Source organism: Silene latifolia, chromosome 8 (assembly GCF_048544455.1).
Source record: "Silene latifolia isolate original U9 population chromosome 8, ASM4854445v1, whole genome shotgun sequence".
Lineage (NCBI taxonomy): Eukaryota > Viridiplantae > Streptophyta > Magnoliopsida > Caryophyllales > Caryophyllaceae > Silene > Silene latifolia.
This window is the reverse complement of record NC_133533.1, coordinates 108,699,194-108,711,269: the sequence shown is the minus strand read 5'-3', so window position 1 is coordinate 108,711,269 and position 12,076 is coordinate 108,699,194. Positions and strand designations below refer to the sequence as shown.

The 12,076-nt window shown below is 35.2% G+C and overlaps 2 protein-coding genes across 2 annotated transcripts; one reads left to right on the top strand and one right to left on the bottom strand.

Annotated features, from left to right (window-relative positions):
• The first annotated feature begins 3,710 nt into the window (after window positions 1-3,710).
• LOC141597255 (uncharacterized) lies at window positions 3,711-8,006 on the top strand. The gene is made up of 2 exons (XM_074417638.1): window positions 3,711-4,547; window positions 6,085-8,006. Exons 1-2 carry the CDS (start codon window positions 3,840-3,842, stop codon window positions 7,336-7,338), a joined length of 1,962 nt encoding a protein of 653 aa, XP_074273739.1. The 5' UTR covers window positions 3,711-3,839; the 3' UTR covers window positions 7,339-8,006.
• Window positions 8,007-8,309: 303 nt separating this feature from the next.
• LOC141597256 (profilin-1-like) lies at window positions 8,310-10,171 on the bottom strand. Its single transcript, XM_074417639.1, has 3 exons — window positions 9,882-10,171; window positions 8,863-9,000; window positions 8,310-8,772 (listed from the first exon to the last, which is right to left on the bottom strand). Exons 1-3 carry the CDS (start codon window positions 10,008-10,010, stop codon window positions 8,638-8,640), a joined length of 402 nt encoding a protein of 133 aa, XP_074273740.1. The 5' UTR covers window positions 10,011-10,171; the 3' UTR covers window positions 8,310-8,637.
• Window positions 10,172-12,076: the final 1,905 nt, after the last annotated feature.

Here is a 12,076-nt window from a genome sequence, read left to right as displayed (position 1 = left end):
AGTATAATCGTTTATAATATATTAAGAAACAAAACTTAGGCGGTTATTTTCCAACCGTAATTAACTATGTCGTCTACGTTCAAAGTCATAAAATATACCGTAAGTCTCCCTTGTGACGGATATATCCGTCACAAGTTTGCGACGGGTCAAATACTACCCATATGGGTAGATTAGACAAAAAAAAAAGTGTTAGTCCCTAGACAATTTACTTTTGTCTTATATCTTCATATATGTTAACCCGTCACAACTCACAAGCTTGCGACGGATATGCCAAAATTTGTGTAAAACATACATCAAACTTGTCTACTATGTCAATCATCGATGTTTTCTTTGTGAAAATGTTGATTTGTCTTGGCAGATTTTACACAAAATGATTAGTCCCTTTATTTTCATATTTTCATTCAATTTGCTTTATTGCGGTTTTTAAAACGTCATTTTAATCGTATATTATTTAACATAAAACTTGGTTACTTTATAACAAAACTCAAATTGTACACTGTATAACATATACAACTGGTTGTATAATCCATAAATTGCTTTCAATATGGTTTTAGGGTGTAATTAAAAAAAAACAGGTCTCGTTTTTGTTGTGTATTTTTAGGTGGAAAGAAAGTCATAATGCTTCCCCTAAAAAAGCTATTCCTCACTTTGTAAGTCGTCTTTTTCTCATCTTCGTGTATGGTAGATTGATAATTAAAAACGTTTATAATTCACAAATGTTATTAAAAAAGTTTTATCTTAGACAGTTGGACATTCCTAGTCCTATTAAAACCCAATAATCCCATGATACCATTTCTTAAATGATTAAAAAACGGTAGATTCTTAAATTCTCTAAAATCGTTAAGAAAAAGCTATTTTTAGTGAGACACTTTTATTGTACCACTTTACATACTTTTTCTTACCCTTTTATCATTGTTCATGACTCAGAATGTCTCTTTCATTTGGTACACTTTTTCATAATAATCGTACCTATTTTATAATATTTTGTACTCGTTTTATTAGTAACATATTTTATAGCATACATACACAATTTATAATTTGTCTCTCAATAAGTTTATTGAGAAACCGTCTCCCAGGAGACATCTCGATTATACACCTGCTGATAGGAAAGCGAATTTCTTTTAGATCATAGAACATTGCATATTTTATACAAAGTAAATACTTGCAAAAATACAATAATTAAATGGATAATATATACTAAAAACTTTTGAAGCGAACCTTGGCATATATAATTAACCATTAGAATCCCATCAAAAATCATGCCATATGCTTGGTACACACAAAGTACTCCGTAACAAATATGATCCATTAAAGTATACAAAGCATTCATACATGCTAATTTGAGCGTGACTGATGTTTACTTGAAGCAGCAAGATCGGAGTTATGTACGCCAAATTTAGTCTCAAAAACTGCATAAATAAAAGTGTATATAATCACATATACGAAGTACTAAACAAACAAATAACAATTTTATAATATATAATCACGTGTTGTGGGAAAATCAGACTTTCATAATTAAATATATGAATTCTAAGGGTTAGAATATAGAATAGTTACAAAATTAAGAGAAATTTTAGAAATACCTCTTCAGTCTTGTATTATACTTGTAATAGATTACGGTTTAAAAAGTCAATAACTTTGTGGACATAATTCCAAATATATCATCATTGTATTAAGCTATCATTAGACCTGCAAAAACCTGCAAAATAATTTGCCACAATTAGAATCAAGCAATAAAAATCAAAAGAAAACAAATCGAGATATACTCCTTAGTTCACACAAATTCATGATAATAAGACCCAAATATCATAAATCCATAATAGTGCAAGAAGCCAGTGGGACATAAACATAATGTGCTGCAAAAAAACAAAAATTAAAAAATCATTGTCATAACTATAAGCAAATAAATAATTAAAAAAAAAAAATATACGTTCAAACAATAAGATACAAAGAAGTTGAATTCTGAAATAAGGCCATTAATATATAGTTGGAGGTATTTGTATTTTTGTCAACCGGAAGCATTACGTTTATTATTGATCAAATTCTATCTTCTAATTTTATTCCAATTTGTTTATCTATTTTAAATTGTATATATTATCTTTAATATAACTTGGAGTTTTGCAAAGGCTGGACTCTCTGTAATCGCTCGAAAAAAGCTTCCTTTATTAATATAGATAGATATTGATATTGATTGATTAATAAGATAAACCCGTGGATCTAACAGCATTCTTGTTGCGATAGCTCTCACTTTAAAAGAAGACATTTTAGCAGCTAAATACTTAGGAATTTCAAAGTTAATTTTGGAAGGTGATAATTTATGCGTTATTAATTTCGTAATACTTGGCAAATTGCTTGGGAAATTTCTAGTATTATCAAGGATGTGATTAGACTTTCATTCTTACGCAGTGATAATTAAACATTGCTTTCGTGAAACCAACAAGCTTGCTGACTTTGTGTATTCTATTGGACATTCATGTCTAACTCGTTCGAGCTGGTTTTAAAGTTGATGACTTTAACTTACCTCACCCATCCAAAAGGATGAGATAAGTTGGTCCTACCCATCAATCTAGTTTTCTTATCTAATAAAAAAATAAAAAAAATTAATAAGATAAACCATCTAAACATGTACACAAAACTACAAACAAGTAAATTTATCACTATGTTCTTTCATTTAGTACTAAAAACAAATGTTAAGACTTAAGAATTGTGTGAAACAAAACTAGTATATTAGGAATAGTAAAACCAATATAAATACTCCCTCCTATTCATTCATTTTGTCCCTCTTTCCTTATCGAAGCTAGTCGGATTTTTGTCTCTCTTTCCTTTTTTGGTAACTTTTATGTGGTCCAAATTTAATTACATGTGGGGTAGAGTGGAATAGAGTGTTTTGTATGGTCCAAAATCATTTTCTTAATTCTTGTGTAAAATAAAAGGAGGACAAAATGAATGAATAACAGGGAGTGTTACGAAAAGACGAAGATTCATAGGAAGAGTCGACATCTGCTCCGTCCAGCCGACCCGAACGATATCCCTACGTAAGACCAAATCAAGTTCCACTACACGTATTTTATTAGATTTTCCAACTTTCTTCTTCCACCCACTTAATAATTTAAGCTCTTAATCAACACAAAGCTGGTAAACACGCATAACATCAAAGCATAATTGCGTTGTCTCTTTCTTTCTTGTGCACTTCTGCTGCATTATCATCTTGATTAAAGTAAACTATTCTGTTTTTTTTTTTTTTTTTTATCTACTTGTATCTTTGATTGCAGTTTTTCCTGCAATCTCTCATTTTCCCTCCAAAAATCAGTATTTACAGCAGAATTCTCTGCTTTTTCTGCAATTTTTATTGCAGAAACCTGAAATCTTTCTGTTTTAGCATCTTGGTATCTATTTTTTCATCAAATTTCCCCCCTTTTTTTCCCCTCCACAATATTTCCCTCCTTAATTTTCCCTAATCACTACCTAAATTTCAATTGTAAACTATCTATACGTGCAAAAGCTCTAATCTTTCAATAATTTACCACTTGGGTAATTTATTTTCTTTACTAATTATTTGTTAGTATCTCCCAAAATCCCATCTTTTCTTGAATTTCTACCCTTTAAGTTATCTCAGTACCCGAAAGAGATTGCTCCAGCTGTTGGTAGTAGATACCTCCCAAAATCCCATCTTTTATTGATCAAAACACAAGCATCCATCAAGTTTTCAATTGAAAATCCATTTTTACAATCAAAAGTTTCAATCTTTGAGTAATTTATCACTTGGGTAATTAATTTATTCACTAATTATTTGTGGGTATCTCTCAAAATCTCATCTTTTATTGACAAAAACAACAAAAATGGATGCATCAAGTTTTCCACTAAGGTGGGAAAGTACAGGAGATAAATGGTGGTATGCATGTCCAATAGATTGGGCAGCAGCAAATGGACACTTTGATTTAGTCCGTCAACTTCTAAAAATCGATGGAAATCACTTAATTAACTTAACCTCTCTTCGTCGTATTCGCCGTCTCGAAAATGTATGGGATAATGATCAACAACAGTTTGATAATGTTGCAAAATGCAGGTCACAAGTTGCACACCAACTGTATGATGAATGTCAAGATGGTATTCAACAAAACTCTCTTTTAGTTGGTTATGGTGGATGGCTTTTATACACTGCTGCATCAGCTGGTGATTTAGGGTTTGTCAAAGAAATTTTACAAAAATACCCTTTGCTTGTGTTTGGTGAGGGTGAATATGGTCTGACTGATATATTATATGCTGCTGCTAAGAGTAAGAATCATGAGGTGTTTAGGGTTGTTTATGATCATGCAGTGTCACCGCGGTTTACGACGAAAAATGGGGGTGAAAGTGTGGAGAATGGTGAGGATGTTCCTTTGGAGTTTAAGGTTGAGATTAGGAATAGAGCTGTTCATGCTGCTGCTAGAGGTGGTAATTTGAGTGGTTTGAAGGAGCTTCTTGGTGATTGTTCTGATGTTGTGGAGTGTTTAGATGCTCATGGTTCTACTATTTTGCATGCTGCTGCTGGTAAAGGTCAAGTTGAGGTGGGTTTTGTGTTGGTTAAGTAGCATTATCTGTATGTTGTTTTTGCCTTGCCTTTCTTTGTTTATAGCTGTCTGGCTTCTTTTTGTATGGTTAATGTTTGTTTAGGATTGGATTGAATGAGAAGATTGTTAAATGTGGTGGCCTTGTGGGCAAAAACTTGGATAAACAGTCCTACTGTATGATGAAAAGTTGATTTAGGGTGTGTTTGGATTGACTGATTTGGAGGGAAAAGAAAGGGAGGGAGAGTAAGGGATTTAAAATCCCTTATTTGGATAGCAAATGAGGGTGGAGGGAAGTGGAGGGGGAGAGATTTGGTGGGATCCAATTTCCCTCCTCCAAGGCTAATCAAAATCTCTCCACAATGGGCAAGATTTGGAGGGAAATTGTATCCAAACAACCACACTTCATTCCCCCTCCCCTTCCCTTCTCTCCCTTTCCCTTCCCTCCTTCCCCCTCCCCTCCCTTTCCCTCCACATTTACTATCCAAACACACCCTTAAGGTTTTGGGGACAGCTATCAGAAAGGGAGGGAAATAATTTCCGTTGTCTTAATAGCAAATGGGGTTTTAGACTCCGTTTCGTAGTCTTTAGAATCCCTTCCTCTCCCTTTTACCTGCTTTCCTGCTACTTGTGTATCCAAACAAAGGGAAAAGCTCATGTTGTCTTAGAGGAGGACTGGTATGATGTTATGTTTGTGGTAAAAGGTTGATGTTTTAGCGTTTTGAGTTTTGACTATGTGAATGTGGATATGATAGTGGATACTTTCTCTTTCATGCTCATAGGTTGTAATACTCTAGTATTTGTTTGTTCAATTGTTGACATCGGCCTAATGTTGGTTAAGTAGCATTTGTGTGTTGTTTTAGTAACATTTTGGGTTTGTGACTCTTATTTCCCACAAGAATTGAAGTCCTCCAACATTTGTTTTCCCTCCTCGTCCCTTCCCATTCCTTCCCCCTATCACCTTCCGTCTACATATGTATCTAAACTAAGGGAAAAGCCCATGTTGTCGTATATGAGGACAGGGTATGACGTTATGTTTTGATAGTGGTTGGTGTTTTAGTATTTTGCCTCTATGTTTTTGAATATCATGCTGGTATTTTTCTTGTTTATGCTCATAAATTCATGAATATCGTGGTATTTGTTTGTTGGCATCAGCCTAATGTGGCTTCGAATAGGGACATTTTGTGAAATATAGTATGCTGAACTTATGCACGTGTTCTGTGATGCGCTTGTTGACAAACTTGATTGCTAAGTGAAGCTAATGAGGACTATTGTATTCGAGCATCTAAATCTTTCTTTCAACTGTGATTGAGGAAAAGTACTAGTTGCATAAACAAGTGAGGACTAAGTAGTGTTAGATCCATCATTGGACTGCTGCTACAGAAATCTGGTCTCATGCAGCAAGTGGTTTTCGTTGCTTGCTAACTTTCTTCTGCAATTGGGGAATTCCGGTTTAGTTGCTTTTACTTTCAACTAACCAGTGTCGATGGGTATTGTTGTTTCTGTAGTTACTAACAGTTATTTGTTGTTCATGTAGGTAGTTAAACACCTAATAGCATCCTATGACATGATCTCGTCCGTCGATGATAAAGGCAACACTCCATTGCACGTTGCTGCTTATAAAAGCCAGTTATCTGTTCTCGAAGCTCTCATTCAAGCATCACCGTCATCTGCGTCAATACTGAATAACGCTGGTGATACTTACCTCCACATGGCGGTAGCTGGTTTCCAAACCCCTGGATTTAGGAGATTGGACCTACAAATTGAACTTATGAAGCAACTTGTGAGTAACAAATGTTTCAACTTGGAAGACATTGTCAATTCCCAGAACAATCAAGGAAGAACTGCTCTTCATTTGGCAATCATTGGAAATGTCCATTTTACCCTTGTAGAACTATTGATGACTGCCCGCTATATCAATCTGAATATCCGAGATGATCATGGAATGACCCCACTTGATTATTTGAAGCAACATCCAGAATCGTCGTCATCCGAGGTTTTAATCAGGCAGTTGATCTCGGCCGGAGGAATTACGAGTTGCAATGATTTTGCCATGAGAAGAGCATTTGCTTCCCAATTAAAGCTTCAAGGCAGTCTAGGAAGTCCCGGAGCATCCTTTAGATTGTCTGACAGCGAACTATTTTTAAGCACAGGCATGGATCACCTGATGGGTTCCAAGACTTCCAACCGAGGTCACATAAGTGCAGATCATCTTCGGTCTATTAGCAGTTTAAGTCAATGTGAGTCAAAGATCGGGGAAAACTATACTCCGGATATTAAGAGGTTTGGTTCCTTCCATATTGCTGCAAAGCATTTTAAATCGATTTTCAGCTGGTCTTCAAAGAAAAAAGATATAGAAGGTTCGAGGAGGACAGGTCATGCAGAGACACCAGTCCCTTTAAGGCAGAGATATTCGAATGCTAGCTCTCTCTCTAATAATAAGAGAACACTCGCGGTAAGGAGTAATATTTCAAGTCCTAGCAACCACAAGAAATTTGCGTCAGGTGTAGCACATGATGTTTCGCATGATCGGCTTAATGTGAACCTCTCGTCTCAATCGCCCTCGACATCAGTTTCATCTCTGCCATCACAAAACTCTATGGATAACGAGAATGGAAGTTCCATAGAACATGAGATAGCGAGACGACCTTACTCAAACCACATCAATGGTGATGACACCCCACAGAAGACAAGGTCGATGACTAGAAGGTTGATGAACCCGGCTTTGTGCTTTGGTGGATCTCGGCTTGGTAAGCATAGTACCAAGCAGCCTGTGCAATTAGTGGCTTGACTTATGAGCACGGCTGCACGGTTCGGGATTCGACTGATCCTCAAACCCAATCGTCGACTCAGAATAGAGTCCGTTTATGAACAAGGTTGCTACTGTTCTGCGAATTCCGACATGTTTTCTGAACAGAGAAATCGAACACCAAACCATGCAGAACTCCTCATGAGGTACCTTCCACGTTAGATTGCCGATTGATAGATTGCATAATTCTGTATACTTATCGTTTAGCTTATGTACTTCTGCAAGACGGTTTACCTGATGATTATGGTAAAACCACATGTTAATTACTCAAATATCCCTATAAAAGGTATTTACTGAAACGTTCTTCTATAAGAGTGTTTTGGGTAAATAACAAAACGGTTTTACAGTGTCTTGGTGTAAAACCGTGTTACAAGAGACTTAGGATACCTAGTTTGCTGTAAGTTCTATTGCTTAGATTGGGTCACTACTTGTGATACCACCTTGGATAGGAACTTAACAAACTATATTTGTGATAGTTTGCTGTAAGTTGTGTGTAGAACTACTTGTGTATCGTCTTTGTCGAATAAACATGTACTGTACTGATGTTTCTGAAACCTTAAGAGAATCTGTGTGCTGCTGTAATACCCTTGTACTGTGTTTGCTTATTCTATGTAATATAATGTAAATGAGTTAATGACTATCTTTTGATTTGAATCATAAGCATGAACTACTTTGAACTTTGTTTCAGTTTTGGGTGCGATCACGGTGTTACTTGCGTTGTATGTCAATGTGTTCTAGTCTTATAGACACTGGACTCATGCTGATGTTCGATCAGGTTCATGAATGAAGTTGTTTTGTAGTCGTAACTCGATTTTGTCATGTGAATGTTAAGATCTTGAGTCCTGGATATTGCACCTGGAAAAATCATCATTTATTTGACGATATGGTAAATATTCAAGCACCCGGGAAACTACATGCAAAAAACAAATTGCAGACGAAAAAGCGAAGCTGAATTTGACAAAGCAACCATTGAAATTAAAACCATAAGCCAAACAAGGCCATGATACACAATGAATTGTTAAGTTACAAGAAAACTTGAAGATGAAAGAAACGAATCGAAACCCTAAAACCTCATAAAAATCACTCTTATGGTTGTTTTTTTTTACCACACGGTTATTGTTTACATCACAACTTCACTCTTAGTGTAAGGTGACTTAAGGAAGGGATGCAAACTTTGAAACCATAAATAACAAAAAAAAAAAAATCCAAAGAAAATAGTATTGTTGTGATAATTCAAGCATGCCGTAAATATAAGGAGTCGTGCATGGTTATGAAGGCGGTCTACATGCCCTGATCGACAAGGTAGTCGCCCAACCTCTCGACAACCAAGTTGCATTGCCCTGGGTTAACTGGCTCTTCATAGATTCCGAATAACATAGCTTGTCCTGTCTTCTTGATGCAGACGCCTCCGGTTCCCTGTCGATATATTACCAATATTTACGTTTAGAGAAAATAACAAGACATTTACTCGAAAATTGGAGTTAAGAAAAGAGAAAAAGGGGAAACCTTCTTTCCACGAATGACAACGGTAGGCTCTCCCTGAATAACCATGTACTTTTCTCCTCCCATGTAGAGACCTGTTGGAGCCAATGTGTTTGGCTCATCGAACTCCTTTATGATTCCAGCTATTTCGTTTGGTTTCAGCTGCGTTTTCAGGTTTAATTCAACAAAAATGGTACTCAGTTCCGATACCATAACACCACCATATTTACATGTACTCCGTATTATATTATACGGAGTACTAATCTTTGTTTTAGTATATTATCAGATGATACAAACTCATTTTCATTTCGAAAACAATCATTTTTATGCTTTGATGATTACTTCCCAGTTATCGGTTAGAGTCTTAATCCAATTGGTTAGAGCCTTAGTGGTTTATCTATCTTAACCAGAGGTCTAGTCTGTTCGAGCCCTGAAATGACGTTGTGTTAAAGCATATGAGATAAATGCCTTGCCAGAGTTGCCACCCTTGTGTCTTACTCGACTCAACCCGACCAAAATAACAATAATTAATATCTATATATATAGACATTATTTGCATTTAAATCTATAATAATTAATGATTTTATCATTTTATCGTATTGTAAGACAATCTCGTCAAGGGAGTATAATTTGGCCTTTAGATACATGTATAAGACCGTTTTACATAGATAATAATATTGTAAAGATATACATATCGATCTCAAATTAATGATTTTCACGTAGATTTTCTTTTGATCATGTTAAATCGATTCCATTGGTAGGAAAATCATCAATCTTGTTTTAGTTGACTTTTTTTTTCCTGTTAAATCTCTTTCTACAAAAGTCAAACATCGATCATAACGTAGACTATGTAAAATTTTCACAATTATTAGTACTACTATATGCGTAAGGTGGATCTAGGAATTGAAATTTGTTATCGAATTCGATTCCTTTTGGAAAAAATAGGTAGATGAGTACGATAATACTGAATTCAGAACCACCCGATAGTAAAAACACGTTTTACATAATTTATCTCATATAAGGAAAAAAAAAGTGTGACAAACCTCAGGGAAGGAAGTGCTCTGGGCCCAAACACTACCATCAGTACCAAGGATAGCAGCTGCGGTAAGATGATTTCCAGTGCCTTCAATGTCGCACATCAAATGATCATCGACGTAAGTTTGCCACGACATTTTTCTCAATTAATCTTCGAAACACTTGTTTTTGTTGCTCTCAAAGGTTTGTTGTTGTAAGAATGAGAATTAGAATTGTTCAAAGAATGAAGGAAGGAGGCAATGTTTAAGGAATGCTTAAAAGGTCATAAATAGGAAGTGAGAAAAAAGAGGAGATGATTGATCATTACCACAACTAATTTTCTATTTTTATTTATTTATTTATTTTAATTTTACAAGTTGGATTCCTTCAATTAGTGCCATTCACGTCCTCCTTTTTTTTAGGTCTTTTCTCATTTCCTCTTTTTTTTGCGATGTCCTCCACATGTTCTCTTGTTAGACCAATGTACTCCGAAAGTGTCGTGTTTTCGGTTCGAGTTTTCACCTTACAATTAAAAATAAATTATGTTTTTTTTAGAAAAATGGTGATTGGATTGACTTTGAATAGTTTTGTAGATGTATTTTAATTATCATTTTTTTATATTATGGGCATACATTACGCGGTTGATATTGAAATTTACCATTATCTTCAGTTACGATATAATAATATAGATCTGGTAAACGGGTTAATTTCGAGTTGGGTCGGGTACGATCATTTCGGAGTCGGGTCAGTTATTATCAAGTTATTTGTGGATAATAATCCGTTTCCAATAATAAACATTTGGATCGAGGTATACTGGGTCTGGCCAATTCGGATTCAGGTCGGGTTATTCGAATCAGAACAATTTTGCCAGGTCTACTATACATAACCATAGTCCGTGCAGATATTAACAAGTTTAATTAATATAATTATTATGGGAAATAATATTTATGACCTGCGTTCGAGTTTCATCGATATATTATTTGTGACTCCCTTTACACAATTTTTTTTTTTTTTTTTATCATGGTCCCACCTCATATGATGTGAAATGGCTTGTTACGTGGGAGTTTGATTTGGTCTAAAGTCAAACGTAAATCCCATTTAATATACTAGCTATGAAATAAAGAATGTACAAGGCTAAGGCTAAGGCGGTGGATTGGAGATTTGAGATTGATATAAATGCGTTTCTACAGGACATGTCTTGTTCATGTTTAATCCTCACATAAATGACGTATATACGTTATAATATTAGGCTTGTTAAACCAAAACTATTTTGAAATTAAAATTCTATGTGCGTGGAAGACTGATTTTTATGTAAAACATAAGAAGACGAGTCGTATGGTTGAAAAGTTTTGTACAAGATACAAACGTATTTATGAAATTCTTTTATAAAATGCTAAAAATTGTACTCCGATTATATACTCAGGTTCTCAGTTCGAGGGGTTCAATTCTGGGAGAGATTGATACATAGTAGTAAGAAGTAGCATTCACTACCCGAGATCCCAAAAAGTAATTAAACTTACGGATTTCTGCTATCCGAAAATTCTCTATATATTATGAAGCATTAGCAAAGACGTTAAACTATAAGAAAAAAGTTTGATATCCAAAATTTCATTTATGGCTTCGACCTTACGTGTAGTGGTCGACCTTAGTCCTTAGTTATGCGGTGAGGAGCCCAACTCCCGCTACTTTTTCATTTTTCCACGTAAAATTATCATACGATCCTCCTTAACTCAATTACCGAGTCTTAAATAATCATATACGAAGTTCATAGTTCAAACTTTGGCTCCCTTAGTATTATTACTCCAAGACCCGTCATTTCCTACCCGGATCGAGTACAAGTCAGGATTATTCGTTTAGTAATTCGGACGGGTCAATTTTACCGGGTCCACTCACATAACACGACTACATGGGAGAATATATGAATACCTAAAACGATAGAGAATCATGGAATGTACGAGCAATCAACTTTCCAAAGCATGACAGCGTCAATCACCATTATAATCAATAAGTCCAGATCAATAACAGATCATGTGGATTGAAAATTAATGGCCAATTAGGCAATTATGCGAACCCACCTCATAATAATTTTATAGAAAAAGCAGATGTACTTGGTTTAACAGGTACGGAGCTCCTTTGGTTATTTGCAGTTTTGGAGCTTGGGGTTAATATGGATAATTTAAGGGCATAACGAAGTTACAGTAAAAAGACGGGGAGTTAATTACAC

What these genes read in the sequence shown, in the direction of transcription:
- LOC141597256 (XM_074417639.1), bottom strand. Translation starts at nt 10,010, where the DNA reads ATGTCGTGGCAAACTTACGTCGATGATCATTTGATGTGCGACATTGAA. An exon ending in AGAGCACTTCCTTCCCTGAG is followed by an intron (nt 9,001 to 9,881) that starts GTTTGTCACACT and finishes CTGAAAACGCAG; the next exon opens with CTGAAACCAAACGAAATAGC. An exon ending in TTGTCATTCGTGGAAAGAAG is followed by an intron (nt 8,773 to 8,862) that starts GTTTCCCCTTTT and finishes ATATATCGACAG; the next exon opens with GGAACCGGAGGCGTCTGCAT.
- LOC141597255 (XM_074417638.1), top strand. Translation starts at nt 3,840, where the DNA reads ATGGATGCATCAAGTTTTCCACTAAGGTGGGAAAGTACAGGAGATAAA. An exon ending in CTGGTAAAGGTCAAGTTGAG is followed by an intron (nt 4,548 to 6,084) that starts GTGGGTTTTGTG and finishes TTGTTCATGTAG; the next exon opens with GTAGTTAAACACCTAATAGC.